This window comes from Pelobates fuscus, chromosome 9, assembly GCF_036172605.1.
Source record: "Pelobates fuscus isolate aPelFus1 chromosome 9, aPelFus1.pri, whole genome shotgun sequence".
Classification (NCBI taxonomy): domain Eukaryota; kingdom Metazoa; phylum Chordata; class Amphibia; order Anura; family Pelobatidae; genus Pelobates; species Pelobates fuscus.
The window spans coordinates 19,608,758-19,625,669 of NC_086325.1; the positions used below are offsets into that span (position 1 = coordinate 19,608,758).

General features: G+C 43.2%; 1 protein-coding gene across 1 annotated transcript; it reads right to left on the bottom strand.

The window, feature by feature from the left end:
- Positions 1-6,828: 6,828 nt before the first annotated feature.
- Positions 6,829-13,037, bottom strand: LOC134573489 (prostate and testis expressed protein 4-like). The gene is made up of 4 exons (XM_063433257.1): positions 12,957-13,037; positions 12,503-12,574; positions 8,282-8,392; positions 6,829-7,534 (listed from the first exon to the last, which is right to left on the bottom strand). The coding sequence occupies exons 2-4, from the start codon at positions 12,549-12,551 to the stop codon at positions 7,335-7,337; spliced, it is 360 nt and encodes a 119-aa protein (XP_063289327.1). The 5' UTR covers positions 12,552-12,574; positions 12,957-13,037; the 3' UTR covers positions 6,829-7,334.
- Positions 13,038-16,912: the final 3,875 nt, after the last annotated feature.

A 16,912-nucleotide genomic window follows, 5' to 3' on the forward strand; every position in this document is an offset into this window, starting at 1 on the left:
TTGGGAACTGTGTGTTGTGCCTGGTTTGTCTGCCGGATTCCAGTAGCAGAGTTTTTGGACCTTCTTCCCGGCTGCATCGTTCCCTGATCCCAGGGACATTTTAAAAAAAGAGGTAAAAATATATTTGAAAATAAGATGGCAATAGAAAGCTGAGAGCTGTTAGTACCTTTGTAAAGACTGTAGTTGGAGGCAGCTCTGATAGAGGGTCAATACTTGCCTAGCGGAAGGAGGGCAGGCCCTTCCGGTGGTCATCCCAGCTGGGGTAGATATAGCCATTGACTTTACACCTGGTCTCGGTAACAGTCTCTGCTGATAGATCCACGTCTCCGGTGGCGTTTTGTCACAGCCTCGTCCCTCTGCAGGTGGCAACAGTATCTTTTATTGAGACCAATATTAAAGCCATGATAGTATTTGAAATTTAAGTTTAAATAATTAATTTACTTTGGCAGAGTGTTGTATACACACACATGGTGTTCTGTCAAACCCTGTATCATCTACTTTGACAGCCTTCATATCTCCTACAATATTCTGAAAAAATTGGAAAGTATCAAAAAGATAGTAAGTTGGGGAAAGTGAATTTAAAGGACCACTCTAGGCACCCAGACCGCTTCAGCTTAATGAAGTGGTCTGGGTGCCAGGTCAAGCTAGGGTTAACCCTTTTTTTATAAACATAGCAGTTTCAGAGAAACTGCTATGTTTATAAATTGGTTAAGCCTTCCCTCTAATCCTCTAGTGGCTGTCTCATTGACAGCCGCTAGAGGCGCTTGCGTGATTCTCACTGTGAAAATCACAGTGAGAGCACGCAAGCGTCCATAGGAAAGCATTGTAAATGCTTTCCTATGCGACCGGCTGAATGCGCGCGCAGGTCTTGCCGCGCGTGCGCATTCAGCCGACGGGGCGGAGAGGAGGAGGAGAGCTCCCCGCCCAGCGCTGGAAAAAGGTAAGTTTTAACCCCTTTCCAGAGCCGGGCGGGAGGGGGTCCCTGAGGGTGGGGGCACCCTCAGGGCACTCTAGTGCCAGGAAAACAAGTATGTTTTCCTGGCACTAGAGTGGTCCTTTAACAGCATACAGAAGTGAGGTAATTGCGAGATAGATATAAATTGACAAGCAATGGTAAACTGTCTAGGGCAGCATTTCCCAATTGGTGTTCTGCGGTGATTTGCCCATCGGGTGGTCCATGCACTTAGGGCCACCCAATGGGCATTGCTGCACAGGGACCCGGTCAGCGCCACAGCCGATTAGGTCCCTGCTGGGAGGAATTGATCCCAGCTTTGTATAGAAAACACAGCCCTGAAGAGAGAGGCAGCAGCCAGGAGTGAGCAGCTCCCCCCCACACACATACCAGCCTCAACCAGGTATGCTAACAAGAGGGTGACTGCAAATGTAAAAAATGACATGTGTGTGTATTTGACAGTGTGTGTGTGTGTGTGTGTGTGTCACTGTGTGTTTGTGCCACTGTGTATATGTGTGTACGTGTCTCTGTATGTATCTGTGTCAGTGTGTATCTTTCAGTGTTTTTGTGTGTGTCAGTGTATGTGCCTGTGTCAGTGTCAGTGTCAAAGTGTCACTGTGTCTATCTGTGGGTCAGTGTACCTGTGTGTATGTGCATCTGTGTATCAGTGTGTATTTGTCTGTGTCTGTGTGTCAAGATGTGTTCATGTGTCAGTGTGTATATGTGAAGTGCGTTTGTGTGTATCTCTGTTTTAATGTGTATGCATATCTATGTGTGTGTGTGTGTTACATCCCAGACAACACCAACACAATATGCCAACACACCCCTGCAAACACAAATATTACATACAAAAACACCCCTGAATTCAAACCCCCAAATTATATACAAACACACCCTTCACTCAAACTCCAATACAACACACATGCATTTAAATGCCAACACTAAATCCAAACAAGCCCCTAACGCAAATGCAAACATTACATACAAAACACACTTCTGTATTAAAATGCTAAAATCATATAAACACACCAACCCTACACACGAAAGCACACCTGCTCCCAAGTACTACAATCTGTTTACTATCTGTAGACATTAGTTTGTATATATAGTAAAAAATAATAATAATAAAGTGCCCAAAAAATAAGACATTACTCTCTGCTAATTGAAAGGTTTATGCAACTACGCAAAATGTATATTTATTTGGGGGGTGTCCACAATGTTGATACACTATTTCAAAGGGTTCCACGTGGAAAATTAATTGGGAACCCCTGGTCTAGGGCCTCATGAAATCAAAAACATCTGAGAGAAATAAATACTTTATGTTGTAGCATAATTCAGATATACTCACCCGTAATGTGAAAAAAATATTTTAATATTGCCATTTTTGATAGTTATATTTTTCTGATATTTCATTTTTTTTTATAAATGTTTTTTTTTTTTTTAAATAAATACTTATCCAAAAATATTAAATCATTTGATAAGCTTTTCCAAAAACTTGAGGTCTTCTAGTTGATTAGGCCAGTAAGGCTGAAATGTAGAACCTATAATTTAAATGTTTGCCTCATTTACATCGAGAGACCTCTTAACACATGAGGGTATTCAGTGAATGGGAAGAATCAGAATTTTTCTTGGGAATTTATTTATTTTGAATGGAAATTACATTTTCATTCCCAAATCTTTTTCAGGATCATGACATCCTAACCTGCAGAATATAGGTCAGAAGGGAGGGAGATATAACGTATCTGCAGTTATGTAAATGCCAACATAGCCAAGTGTTAAAAAAAACACAAATATTCAAAGTCAGGAATTAATATATTAAATATAACAAGTGACAGGTCAGAACAGGAAACTACAAAATAATTACCAAAAAAAAAAAAAACACACTTCACTAAACCAGAACCATAACAGGCACCAATCAGCTAAAGAGCTGGGTTTAAAAAGGCTATACCCAGAAATAAAAGGTATTTCATGTGCACAACTTTTATACAAAGTTACACAAGGCGTTGGAATGATGCCAAACAGAAGCCGTATAACATGGAGCAATGCAAGACCAGGCAACATTTAGGGGTCAACAATTAAACTATTCATTGGAAAGGATGGCTCAATGAGGTGGACAATCCTGTCCGTTTAGTATATTGTGAATATTAGCCATTTGGGATTTGAAGGCTTATTTTTCATTGATAACCTTTTATCACTACATTTCTGAATAACTTCTTGTGAATTAACTTTTTTCAAAGTATGGAATGTCTGATAAAAAGTTTAACAGGTGAACAAAAGCCCCAGGTCAGGTCTTTTTTTGTGTGTGTTGTGGCTCTTGAAAATATTTAAAGACCTTCAACATTCCGTTCCTTATCTCAAGTTTCCTATATAATGCATTAATATTTACATTGCAATAAAGGATTGAAAAATATTACAAGTCCATAGAGTTCAACTGTTACTGCCAATATTTGAATATTCTGCAAATCCAAGAAAAAGCAAAATCAAGTGGAAGTGGTTTCTGATTGTGCTAAAAGAAATGAGAAATCAAACATCCATCTACAGATTAGGACACGTCTAAGGTTGTTCAAATAACGCTGCTCCCACCGATCTATCCTCCCTTATACACAAGTATGTCCCGTCTAGGCCCTTACGATCTGCTGAAGACTTACGTCTATCTTCTGTCCGTACTCCCACCTCTGATGATCGCCTTCAAGATTTCTCGAGGGCTGCACCGTTCCTGTGGAACTCGCTTCCCTCCTCCGTTAGATGCTCACCGAGTCTCCACTCCTTAAAAAAAAATCGTTAAAAGCCCACTTCTTCATAAAAGCGTATCAATTAAACTGTTAATAGCTCAAGACTGATTCCTCTTCTGAAACTGTCACTAGTCAAATACTATCCTTACCTTTTGTGTCATTTTACCCCACTCCCTCTAGCATGTAAGCTCATTGAGCAGGGCCCTCAACCCCTCTGTTCCTGTGTGTCCAACTTGTCTGGTTACAACTACATGTCTGTTCGTCCACCCATTGTAAAGCGCTGCGGAATTTGACGGCGCTCTATAAATATCATAATAAATAAACTCAATATCGAATCAGTACTTGGCTGCATCATGTGCAGCTTTTTAATATACACCATATCGACAAAAGTATTGGAACACCTCTTATTGAATTTAGGGGTTTCAATCGGACCCACTGCCACAGATGTATTAAAGCGCCTTAGCCATGCTGTCTGCATCTTTTTAAAGTTTGGTGTACTGACCTTCATAAAAAGGTTAATTTTATCCGACAAGAAGTAGAGTAACTCCATGTCTCAAAAGTGTAACTCAGTATGTCAAACTCGTGGCCCATGGGCATGCAGCCAACAATGAATATCTTTGTGGCCCCACGAGCCGCACGTTTGACATGCTTACTAAGGTAGAGTAGGCACCTGCTCTGCCCACATTGCAGACGCCTACTCTGCTAAAATGTACCTGGACGGGGAGGAGAATGAAGCTTAGTCTGTTCTTCCTGCTCCCTCGCGCTCTGTAGTGAAGCCGAAATATGACAATTTGAGCACCCGGCCTCACTAAACTGCGTGCATGAGGGTGCAGAAAGGAGACCTCCTGAGAGAATACCCCCACTGGACCCCAGTGAGAGGCCCCACACCAGCTCCCAAAGTTAGGTAACAATAAATAAAATATGTGCGTGTGCGCAAGAATGTGGTCGGTGTTGTGATGGCAGTGCCTGCACAGTGCAGAACCTGGAGGCACGCAACATTAACGTGCTCCACCTTACAGGGTTTCAAGGAGTAGCGGGAGGATCCACTTTAGCACAGGGTGTGGACGGCACAAGTGGGGGTGTACCAGAGGCTGCACTCAAGGAGTCACATACTGGCAGCAGAATCTGCTGGTTTGGTTTTTTTTTTGTTTGTTTTTTTTTTGTAGATGGGGTGCTGGGATTTCGTATATAGGAGGGGACTGGGGTTTAGTAAAAGGGGATGCAGTTTTTTTAATATACTGTACTTCTCAAAATAAACCAATGTTTCTATAAAAATGAAAGTTTTATTTTGCAGCCCACATAAACCTTGTTTTTTCGGCCATCATAGCCTTGAAATTTGACATGCTTGGTGTAACTCAATAGACCAGGGGTACTCAACCTGTTCCCTACCGCCCACTAGTGGGTGGTTTGGGATTTCAGGTGGGTGGTGGTGGGTTCTGCAGAAAACGCCCAGGGGGCCTCAATGGCCATGGGCCAAGGCGGTCAGGGGAGATCCTTTCATCTCCCCTGATTGCCCAGCAAAAATCTCCCTCACAGGCCCACTGGCACTTCATTCCAGTAGAGGGAGGGTCTGTGTTCCTCCCGTGAGCAGGCTGGTCGGAGCGTTGCTGCATGTTAATATGGCAACGCTCCAATACAGTTTTGTGCTCGCAGGAGGACAGGAGAGTCAGCTAAAAGCCAGAGGAGTTGCAGGCTAAAGCACTGGACCACCAGGGCTTGCAGCATTATACCCCACCGACCCTGCTAAAAGGCAAGAAGGGAAGGGACCATTAAGATAGATTTTCACATCTCTCCCACCTACACACAGCATAGACCCTATGCACTGGTGGGCGGTAAGGAAATTTTACCAGCAACAAAAGTGGGCAATAGGGATTAAAAGGTTGACTACCCCTGCATTAGACGAAGCAGTTTCCTGCATACTGATATGGAGTAACACACAAGGTTTTCAATCCTTTATCTGTCACTCACATTGCCGGTCAGATCTCTGGCACTCAAGCGGCTTAGCAATTTGAGTTCCTTTTGATAGGAGGAGGAGTTCAATAGACCAGGAGATGAGGTTTCCAAAGAATGGGTGAAGTCCAATTCCATGTGTGGAATCTAACACTCCACTTGCCCCCAACTGTGTTACATGGAGAGGATTGCTATTAAAATAAACAAAACCATATTCCTAACACTATAGGTCTCCCTATTTCCGCAATGTAATGGCCATGCGGGAACTTTGTGTGCATGTGCACAAACATCAACGTTTTCCCATAGGAAAGTATTGAAACAATGCATACCTATGTGGAATTTGAAGATACTGGATGTCTTCATGTAAAGCGCAATGGGTCGAATCTCATTTCACAGATCTAAACTCTGATACCGAGCAGGAAGTGCATCAAGTGGCTGTCTGGAAGAAAGCCGCTAGAGATGTATTGAACACTGCAACTGCATGCTTTTACTTTGAAGGGTTAAACAGACCAGGGGACTTCAATGAGATGTGTATAGTGTCCCTTTAACCCCTTAAGGACCAAACTTCTGGAATAAAAGGGAATCATGACATGTCACACATGTCATGTGTCCTTAAGGGGTTAAACCTTCCTCGTTGGCTTTGAGCAATATTTTGTATTACTAACCGTTCAGATGAACTCTTCACTAGATTGACTTTACATGAACCAATCTGGAGCAGTTACAAGATTACTTTATCTTCCTGTGGCTTTACAGAATCCATATTTGCATTGCATAATTTTATAAAATAAGGATGGGGATCAGGGTGTTCGAGTACCAGGTAACAGAACAAGTCGAACTCCTTGGATGCTGCATGTGAGTGGCCCTCCAGGCTTGAGGTATTGTCAACTCAAGGAATGTTTACATTTATAAGCCAAGTACTAGGCATCTTCATACAACACATTCTAACATAAGAAAGAGTCGAGAGATACATTTAGAAAAGAAAATAAACTTTAATATTGTGGGTTTTTGGCACCCTTCATTTTTCTGACAACATATACACAAATATTTACTGTGGTACGTCCGCAGTCGAAAGATATTTCTGTGAAATCGGTGCAAAAAGAAGACCTCATATTCACAGAATTATCCCTCAACAATTACCATTTATAAACACAGCCATGATTACAAGTCCACATTTATGAACCATTGTTTTTATTAAATTACATAGAAAATTATGATTGAGCAAGCACACGGCTGTAGAGAAAGATGGTCTGAACCATGGACGGCTGGGAAGGGTGTGCATTTGTCATGTGAATTGCTCTGATCTGGAAAGAGAGTGAACCATTTGCAGTTCCATACATGACCACTTGGGGCAGCAGTGAATCTGGACTTTTATAAAGTCGTATCTGTCTCATCACGTTTCCACGTTGGATTATTTCCCTTTGTATTACAGAACCAGGCAGTTTAGATGTGGATTGGTCAATGAAACCAGATGGAACTCTATGTTCCAAATTCTATTTCCTCAAATTCTCTGTAGGCCCCAAATTATTATTTTTAAAATGGGGTCTCTGAAAAGTTGAGGGAGGAAGTAGGGAAGGGCGCAGAGCCTAGTCATTGTAGTGGGATGACATCATTTGTGGTAGTGGTAGGACATCAATTTGAAGCAGTGGGAGTCAATTCTTTAAACCATTTTCCGTCAACAGATCTCAAAGAAAGGCATTAGTTCACAGAGCTTTAAGGAGCCACAAGAGCACCATTCCTACCCCAAGAGACAGGGAGAGCTGGACATGATTCCCACTGTTACATTCGGTTGTATTGCAGCATGAAATAGTGTAGTCAATTTTTAGGATATTATCGGTTTGGGTCTTAGCTGTTGCAGTGCAGTTTGGATCACATTGCAATTTGGAAAACAGGGGAACGCTACCTGGAGAGAAAAACAAACAAACAAAAAACATGAATATAAATCGTGGATACGAATATTCTACAGATTGTAGTATTTGTAAGACTTTACTTTTACTAGAGAGTATGAGCAGAGAAGTGATGCAAAAATGTCACCAATGGAATGTGCCTATTGGTTCCACCATGATTGCCTCACATTTAGTATTTGAGAGCATGACACTTTATATCTTGTTGAATCATTAAAGAGATCTGACTTCAACAGATAGAAAACTAGTATTTATCATAATGCACTTTGGTAAACAAAATACCCCCCATCTCCCCCCTTTCCCCAAAATCAAACGGCTTTTCATCGTGATGCTTGGAACCAATGGATTTGTTGCCCAGAGGTTACATTATTACCCATGTTTAAAAGGCAAACAGACGCCACTCACTATCAGTTTCTGGGTCTTGCCACAAGGAGGGAAGGAATTCTTAGTTTACCCCTCCCCCCCTCCCCCCCCCCCCCTTCCAAATGGTCTGGGTTATTTATTAAAGTGAGAATTCTAGGTGCAAGGCCACACTTTCCCAGCAGAAAGCATAGACGGCTTAGAGAATCTTTCGATCACACATTTTGACCCAATTTCACTTTGAATCCTCACTTTTTGTATGCAAAAAAAAAAAAAAAAAAAAGAAGAAACAAACCACAATTTGAGTGTAACATGCAGTGACAGATATTGTCCTGCGAGAGGTCTTACCAATGCGATTACATAGTAAGCACTGTCAAAAACCATACCTGCATAGGTTTTAATGGTGGAGCAGCTTCCAGTGCAGTTTGCAGTATGGGAACCAGTTACACAAAGGGATCCAACTCTGAAGTCACAAGTTCGACAGGTCAGAGCAGACGCTGAAATTAGAGAAGTGTAAGCAAAGTTATCCTGGAGACACGTATTAAACAAAGATCACATTATGCTCAATTCAAACCAGAGAGTTCCTCATATCAAAAGACTCACTGAACACAAGTTTGTAACTCTGCTGTTGTGGAGCTCACAGCTATCTCGTGCTGGCTATTATCGACAGGGAAGTGTAAAGAACATGGTACGAGTGTAAGAGCACTGACCAAAGTCACTCACTAGAACGTTGGACAAAGCCTACAGAAAGTTGACGCTTGGCTTGAGGTCTTGTTAGACATAAAATCCATTATTGCAGAATATAAGCGCCTGTTCATTACAGGTCGGAGCACGCACACACAGAAGATCCTTGGGTGGAAGTCTAGAGTCATGGTACCCAATGCTGTCCAAGGAACAGTTGTGGTCCAGGTTTTGTCAGTAGCCCCACTTGAACATTGCTGGGAATTGCAGTTACCATTCTTTGATTGAGTCACATTTGATCAACCCATTGGTCTGTTTGACATTTCCAGGAGGTATTCACCAATGTGAGAATTGCTGGAAATTCAAGAGTAATTTCCTACAAGAACAGAGTTAGGCGAACCCCTACAGATTTTATCTAGTTCGGCTATTTTGGTCAAAATTTTGAAGTTCACTGTAAATAGCCGACAGTTCTCTCTTTAAAGAAAACCCCTGCATGTGACAGATAAAGGGCATATTGAAAAATTAAGACATAAAACAAATTTAAAAAACAATTAAATTTTACTAGCAGGGCCTGATTAACATATGGGGTATTAAAGCTGATGCTCCAATTGCCCTTAGTACAGTTTGATCATTTATGAATGAAAATAGATTTTTGTGATCTGTTAATCTGGAACGAACACACACACACACACACACACACACACACACACACACACACTTGTCCTGCTTGTGGATTTTAAATGGCTAAAACTTCCCAATCAGAAATGTATGCATGGATGGTTTTATATAGTGCCAGGATTTGTGTATTCAAACTCAGGATTAGGCCAGACATAATTTCTAGGTCTAACTCACCCCTAATTCAGCATGATTTAGGAGCAAACGACCTCATCAATTTAGCTCCTTTTATTAGAGTTTAGGATATGTAATTGACACCAGGAGCAGGTTCACACCAAGTCTCATAGTGGGACAAAACAAGACTGAATCTAAAGCTCTTATTTGGGACAATAAATGCACAATATCCATGCTAGGCTGTACAGAGAAGTGTCATGTATATTGCTGGCAGACATGAGGATAACAAGGCACTGACTGGGTGGACTGTACATACATACACACACACACAAAAACACAGACTTCATACAAAGCTTTTCAGCAAGCTAAAGTGCCAATTTTAACCCTTTTGTAATAGTGACAATAGACGTGACAAAAAAAAAAAAAAGCTTTATTTTTCTTCAGCTAAAACTTGCATAACCGCCAGTTTATACAATTCTGACTCTTTATTCCATCTACCCCATATCTCACATCTCCTGAACAGACTATCAAAGCTCTCAGATTCCTCCCCCCCACCCTGCATTAAGATTTTTATAATTATTAACAGTAGCAGTTTCTGTGGCTGGTAATATATGCATTCTGTTATCTTGTCAAATATTTACTTCTGAGGTCAACCTTCAAGGAGCCTTACAGGGCTGCATGGTTATGTTAAAGGGACACTATAGTCACCTGAAAAACTTCAGCTTACTGAGGTTGTTCAGGTGAGAACTATAGCTCCCTGCAGCCAGTCTCATGTAAACACTGTATTTTCTGAGAAAATACAGTGTTTACATTGAAAGCTAGGAACACCTCCAGTTGCAGTCAATATGCCTCCATCCACTCAGATCTGCTATCAGCAGAGCACAGGGCAGCACTGTGCACAGCATAATGTGATTCAGTATCTCCTCCCTCTGCATACAGACACTGAACTTTCCTCATAGAGATTCATTTATTTAATTCATCTCTATGAGGAGATGCTGATTGGCCAGGGCTGTGTTTGAATCATGCTGGCTCTGCCCCTGATTTGCCTCTTTGCCAGTCTCAGCCAATCCTATGGGGAAGCACTGTGATTGGATCAGGCTACCACATGTCAGCAAACTGCTTGTTTTTCTGAGTCTAAAAGCATGCAGATTTACAGCTTCTGGCTTGAATACAGTAAGATTTTTACTATATTTATGGAGGTATGAGGGGCTATATGGTGGTGTTAACACTATAGGGTCAGGAATGCATGTTTGTGTTCCTGACCCTATAGTGATCCTTTAAGTCCCAAATTCAGCCGCTACATGAACCCTCTGTAAGGATAGAGAACGGCTGTATTGGGGCCACACCCTACTACATACATGCCAACATTCAGAACGTCATACACAGTGTCAGCCAACTGGCGCATAATAGTGCCAACCAAGCATGGTGATCAGCAATGCCTACAGGCAAACTCAGGAGGGAGTTAACTCTGGCAGATGTCCTACAGATAACATACAATAGGCTCATTCCAGTTAGATTCACCTTGCGGGGTTAGATAGGACACACAGCTGTTTAATACAATCTTAGTTTTTTTGGTTGCCAAGGATATAGATATACAGTGCCATATGGAACTGCACTCGATGGGTCACCGGACGTCCCTGGCATGACAACCGCTGTGCCAGGAATGCCGAGAACCGACATGGCAAAGGGATAATGTCAGGTTAAGTTACTACAGTGATAATTTAACATTTTAGATCAATATTGCAGATATCAAGAGCAAAAACAGACTTTTTGAGATCCCCCCCCCCCCCCCCCATCTACACACACTTTAATGAGAACAAATACTACAAATGAATTCCAAAGACCTAATCAAACCAAACACTCCAAGCAGTATGATCTATAATGACTACAGCACACTGCAATGGTTAAGGTGCCGGGGTGCCCTATAATACCTTTCGAATAGTCAAATGTGTTTGCCAAGTTACCTGCAGTTGTTCGTATAAGGCACAGAATGTGACTGCACCAGATGTTTATGGTCTACAACTCCCAACATTTTTCAATGCAACAGATGGCCAGAGAATAGTGGGAGTTGTGGTACTGTAACATTTGGAGAGGCAGAGTATGAGATTCCTGGTGGAAGAGTTGCCCCCTCCCTGCTAATAGCATGTTCCAAACTTTTTTGGATCAAAGCAAACGTCAGAGAAATTTCCGTGGCACACCTACTTTTTCCATTAACAGCTTAGAAAGGTCATGTTTACGTGAAGCCTACCGAAAGGGATATTCAGGTTTATTTCACGGTCAGGTAGAAAACAAAGTTTTAATGCGGATACCAAATAAAAGAATTTTAAGCGCTGCATTCGGTTTATTAGAGCCCTGAAGGCAATAGGTTTGTGGCACACTTTAAGGAGGTTTGAAAAAGCTACTGATCTAGAGATTAATGCTCTGCAGAATGCCAGAATGAGCAGTCACCATAGAAACCAACGGAATGTTAAACTTAATTGCTCCAACTTAAAAGAAAACCAAAAATAAAAAAATTTAAAAAAAAAAAAAAACACACACACACACACACACACACACACACACTCTTTGAAAATTGACCAGTTAATGGTAGATCTGCAAATGCTGGTGTGGTACCATAGAATTTGACTATCCCCATGTCAGTTAAATCTCCTGGCTCACAGCTCTGCCATGCCAGTCTCCAAATGCAAATCCAGTTCTAAAGAAAGCAACATGATCCCAGCCAGGGCATCCAGCTCCCCCTTTAACCTCTTAAACACAAGTGAAAAAAATAATCTACTAAATCAGAGCATGTTACCCTTCATAGGTAATATTCTGATAGTGATCTAAATACCAGCTAAAAGGCAACAAGCAGGATTAAATCACAAAAAAAATGTATTGCGGAGAATTCAAAATTAAGGCTCAAATAGTTGATTTGGATACATTCTCCAAGTCAGTTATGTGTGCAACTTGTAAGACTCAGAATTTCTCAAAAAAAAATCTAACTTTAGTTAATAACCCGGCATGTGCCAGTATAGAGTCTGCACAGACTAGATTTCAAAAATAGCAACAAAAAAAAATAAAAAAAAAAAAAAAAGGGTTAAGACCAGGAGGGTACAACATTCAGAGAAGAGATTTACTTTTTTAGAAGTTAAACATACCCACGGCTAGAAGTCCTACAGCAAACGCCAGTGATATAATCAGCTTCATGGTTTTTCAATTAAAAATACGCTCTGGAGAGAAAAAAAAAAAAAAAAATACAAAAGTTAAGAATAATGAAAATGTTCTGAACAAACTATGTAGAAAGGAAAAAACCTCCAATAATCCAGAAATATCTACAACATATACAGAGTTTCCAGAATAGAACATAAAGTGTGAAAGCAAGGAAAAGGTTTTCAGAGATGGAAGGGACAGCCCTTAGAATATAAAAACAAGTCTTGAAGAGTCCAGGCAGAGCTGTGACAAATCCCAGGAAGATCTGCAGCAGCAGGAATTACCATGGGGAGAGATTTACAGCTCCCAAAAATAACTGGACTGGATCAGTTACAACATTAAAACAAATATACGCTGGTTACAATGAAAAGGGAGAAATTAAGGGGTGAGGTATGTAGTTACCCAGCAATGCCCAATGTAATTTATATCCCGACTGCTGGCTGTCTGTTACACACTGAGACTCTGTAACCCCCTCTATATACTTTACAAAGAGGGTGGGTGCTACAGAGGAGTGGCTCAGAATGATACTACCACCAGAACACACCTGGATAATCTGACTGTGTGTCGAACTGTGAAGCAAGCATTAGGTGTGTGCACGTACCTGGCCAGGTAAAAAATAAAAGGTTATTTAACCCCCCAAAATTAAAAATAAAAAGCGGTGACTCACCAGGCACCTGATGACACATTCTGCTTGTTGTTCGGTAGTTATCCCGAGTGCTGCCGCCTTAATAGTTTGTTATTTCAAGCCAGTTCTCATGGAAACCTCTGTTTGTATTTACATGTTTTTCACATTGCCCCACCTGTGCGCAAGCATGGATTTTAGGTTATTGTAACCTACTAGATAGAAAAGCTCGAATTGGGAGCTCAGGTATTGCAGTGCTGGCTGATTCTTAAAGGGACACTCCAGGCACCCAGACCACTTCTGCTCATAATTTTTTTTATAAACTGCAATAATTACCTTGCAGGGTTAAGTCCTCTCCTAGTGGCTGTCTACTAGAGGCTGTCTACCTCCAGCGTTGCTCTATTCCCCATAGGGAAGCATTGAAATTCATTTTCAATGCTTTCCTATGGGGTGCGCCAATGCGCATGCGCGGCATTGCCGCGCATGCGCATTGGGACTCCTCGGACGGTGGGCAGGATCAGTCTCGCCCACCGGCCGACGGAGGAAGAAGGTGGAGCGGCGGGGGAGGAGCAGGCAGCGACGTGGGACATGTCGCTGCCTGAGGTAAGTGACTGAAGGGGTTTTCACCCCTTCAGTAACTGGGGATTGGGGGGTGGGAGGGAGAGGGACCCTCCAGTGCCAGGAAAACGGATTGTTTTCCTGGCACTGGAGATTCCCTTTAATGGTGCTCTGTTAATGGAGAGTCCGCATGTGGGCTTGATGTTCACAGTGAGAATCTCAGTGATTCTAAATCTATGGACAGAGTGGCTGGGTCCCCAGGTGTATAAATGGTTTCTCGGGGGCTTTGGGAATGGAAGAGATTTTTTGACCCCTAGGGCTATGGACAGATACCCAAGAAGACTAATATACTGAAGTGAGATTTCAAGGTGAATTGCACATTTTAGGCAAGAGTACGCAGACTGAAAGCATAGCTGAATAAGAGAATGTTTCCAGTTCAGCTGTTTTAACCTTAAATGGACACTCCACTTTCCAAAATACAATTTAAAAAAATAATTATTTTGCAGATATACCCCCAATGAAAACAGGCATGGGTTTAATTATACATTTCTTCACTGGGAGTATATCTAAAAACAGCTTTCAAAAATCACAGATCTCTTGTCTGGTGCCTTTGCAAGCCCTCCCCTTCTAAGCCCGCCCAGACCTTCTGTGGCCGTCCAATCACAGACTTCCCAATGCAGCTGAATGAATTTTTGCAAGACAGGTACTCTTGGCTATTGCTGCCTCTTGAGTTTAGCTCCACTAAAATTTATTTGGAATTCTCACTTTAGTAAGCAATCCTGTCAAGGATTAATGACAAGTTAATGAATCTGGGTAGGTGCAAAGATTTTAGGGTCTCTGTCTAGGTGCACAGATTCGTGGGGTCTCTGTGTTGGTGCACATATTCATTGGGTCTCTGTGTTGGTGCACAAATTCATGGGGTCTCTGTGTAGGTGCACAGATTCATGTGGTCTCTTTGTAGGTGCACAGATTCATGGGGTCTCTGTGTAGGTGCACAGATTCGTGCGGTCTCTGTGTAGGTGCACAGATTCATGGGGTCTCAGAAATGTTGGGGCCCCTAACACAGCTCAGGGTCCCCAGGGCCCCACCTCCAAGCCCGCCCCCAAATCCCGCCAACAGCAATACACACACACAAATACATACTAACAGACATACATACTGAAACAGACATACACACATATAGGCATACATACTGACACACACATACTGAAACAGACACACACATACACAGTGACACACAGACACATGCTAACATACATAAATAAACACACACACATGCATAAGGACATACAGACACCAGGGTCGGATTAACATAGGGGCTGATGAAGCTGCAGCTCCAGGCCCATGGAATAGGCCTATTAAAAAAAATATATATATTTTTACACACTACTCTTAGGTTTGCCACCTGACTGGTATTTTAAGGCACAGTCGGTATTTGAGGCTGCCTGGCCGTGATGGTATTGCAGTAATACCGGCAATACATATGCAAATATTTTTCTCAGTATAAACAGAGATTACTCTGCAATACCAGCACCGGCCAGTAGGGGTCACTGTGTATGGAGAGAGGCAGGGATAGGAAGTCACAGCATCTCCCTGCCTCTCTCTACTCACTGATGCGCGGGGGAACAGCTACACAGCACAGAAATTCAAGACAGCAGCACCCAGCCAGCAGAGACAGACTACAGCTCAGGTATGTGAAGGATGGGGGGAAAGGCAGAAGAGAGACATGGGGACACTGATACACTAGGGGACACATGGGAGACACTGAGACACTGGGAGACGTGGGGACACTGAGACACTTGGGGACACTGTGAGACATGGGGACGCTGAGACACATGGGGATGCTGTGAGACATAGGGAGACACATTGGGACACAGAGACACTAGGGACACAGTGTATCCATGTCTCCCAGTGTCCCCATGTCTCCCAGCTAGTGTCCCTAGTGTCTCAGTGTCCCCATGGCTCCCAGTGTCCCCTAGTCTCCCAGTGTCTGTGTCCCCATGTCTCTCAGTGTCCCCATGTCTCTCAGTGTCCCCATGTCTCCCAGTGTCCCCATGTCTCCCAGTGTCCCCAAATGTCTGTGTCCCCATGTCTCCCAGTGTCTACATGTCTCCCAGCCAGTGTCTCAGTGTCCCCATGTCTCACAGTGTCCCTATGTCTCCCAGCCAGTGTCCCTCGTGTCTCAGCATCCCCATGTCTCACAGTATCTGTGTCCCCATGTCTCCCAGTGTCCCCAAATGTCTCAGTATCCCCATGTATCCCAGAGTCCCAATGTGTCGGTTTCCCCATGCCTCCAAGACAGTGTCTCTAGTGTCTCAGTGTCCCCATGTCTCCCAGTGTCTCCTAGTCTCCCAGTGTCTGTGTTCCCATGTCTCTGTGTCCCTAGTGTCTTAGTTTCCCCAAATGTCTCTGTCCCCATGTCTCCCAGTGTCTGTGTCCCCATGTTTCTGTGTCCCTAGTGTCTGTGACCCCATTTCTCCCTGTGTCCCCAAATGCCTCAGTGTTCCCAAGTCTCCCAGTGTCTCCATGTCTCCCAGTGTCCCCATGTCTCCCAGTGTCCCCAAATGTCTGTGTCCCCATGTCTCCCAGTGTCTACATGTCTCCCAACCAGTGTCTCAGTGTCCCCATGTCTCACAGTGTCCCTATGTCTCCCAGCCAGTGTCCCTCGTGTCTCAGTGTCCCCATGTCTCACAGTATCTGTGTCCCCATGTCTCTGTGTCCCTAGTGTCCCCATGTCTCCCAGTGTCCCCAAATGTCTCAGTATCCCCATGTATCCCAGAGTCCCAATGTGTCTGTGTCCCCATGCCTCCCAGACAGTGTCTCTAGTGTCTCAGTGTCCCCATGTCTCCCAGTGTCTCCTAGTCTCCCAGTGTCTGTGTTCCCATGTCTCTGTGTCCCTAGTGTCTTAGTTTCCCCAAATGTCTCTGTCCCCATGTCTCCCAGTGTCTGTGTCCCCATGTTTCTGTGTCCCTAGTGTCTGTGACCCCATTTCTCCCTGTGTCCCCAAATGCCTCAGTGTTCCCAAGTCTCCCAGTGTCTCCATGTCTCCCAGTGTCCCCATGTCTCCCAGTGTCCCCAAATGTCTGTGTCCCCATGTCTCCCAGTGTCTACATGTCTCCCAGCCAGTGTCTCAGTGTCCCCATGTCTCACAGTGTCCCTATGTCTCCCAGCCAGTGTC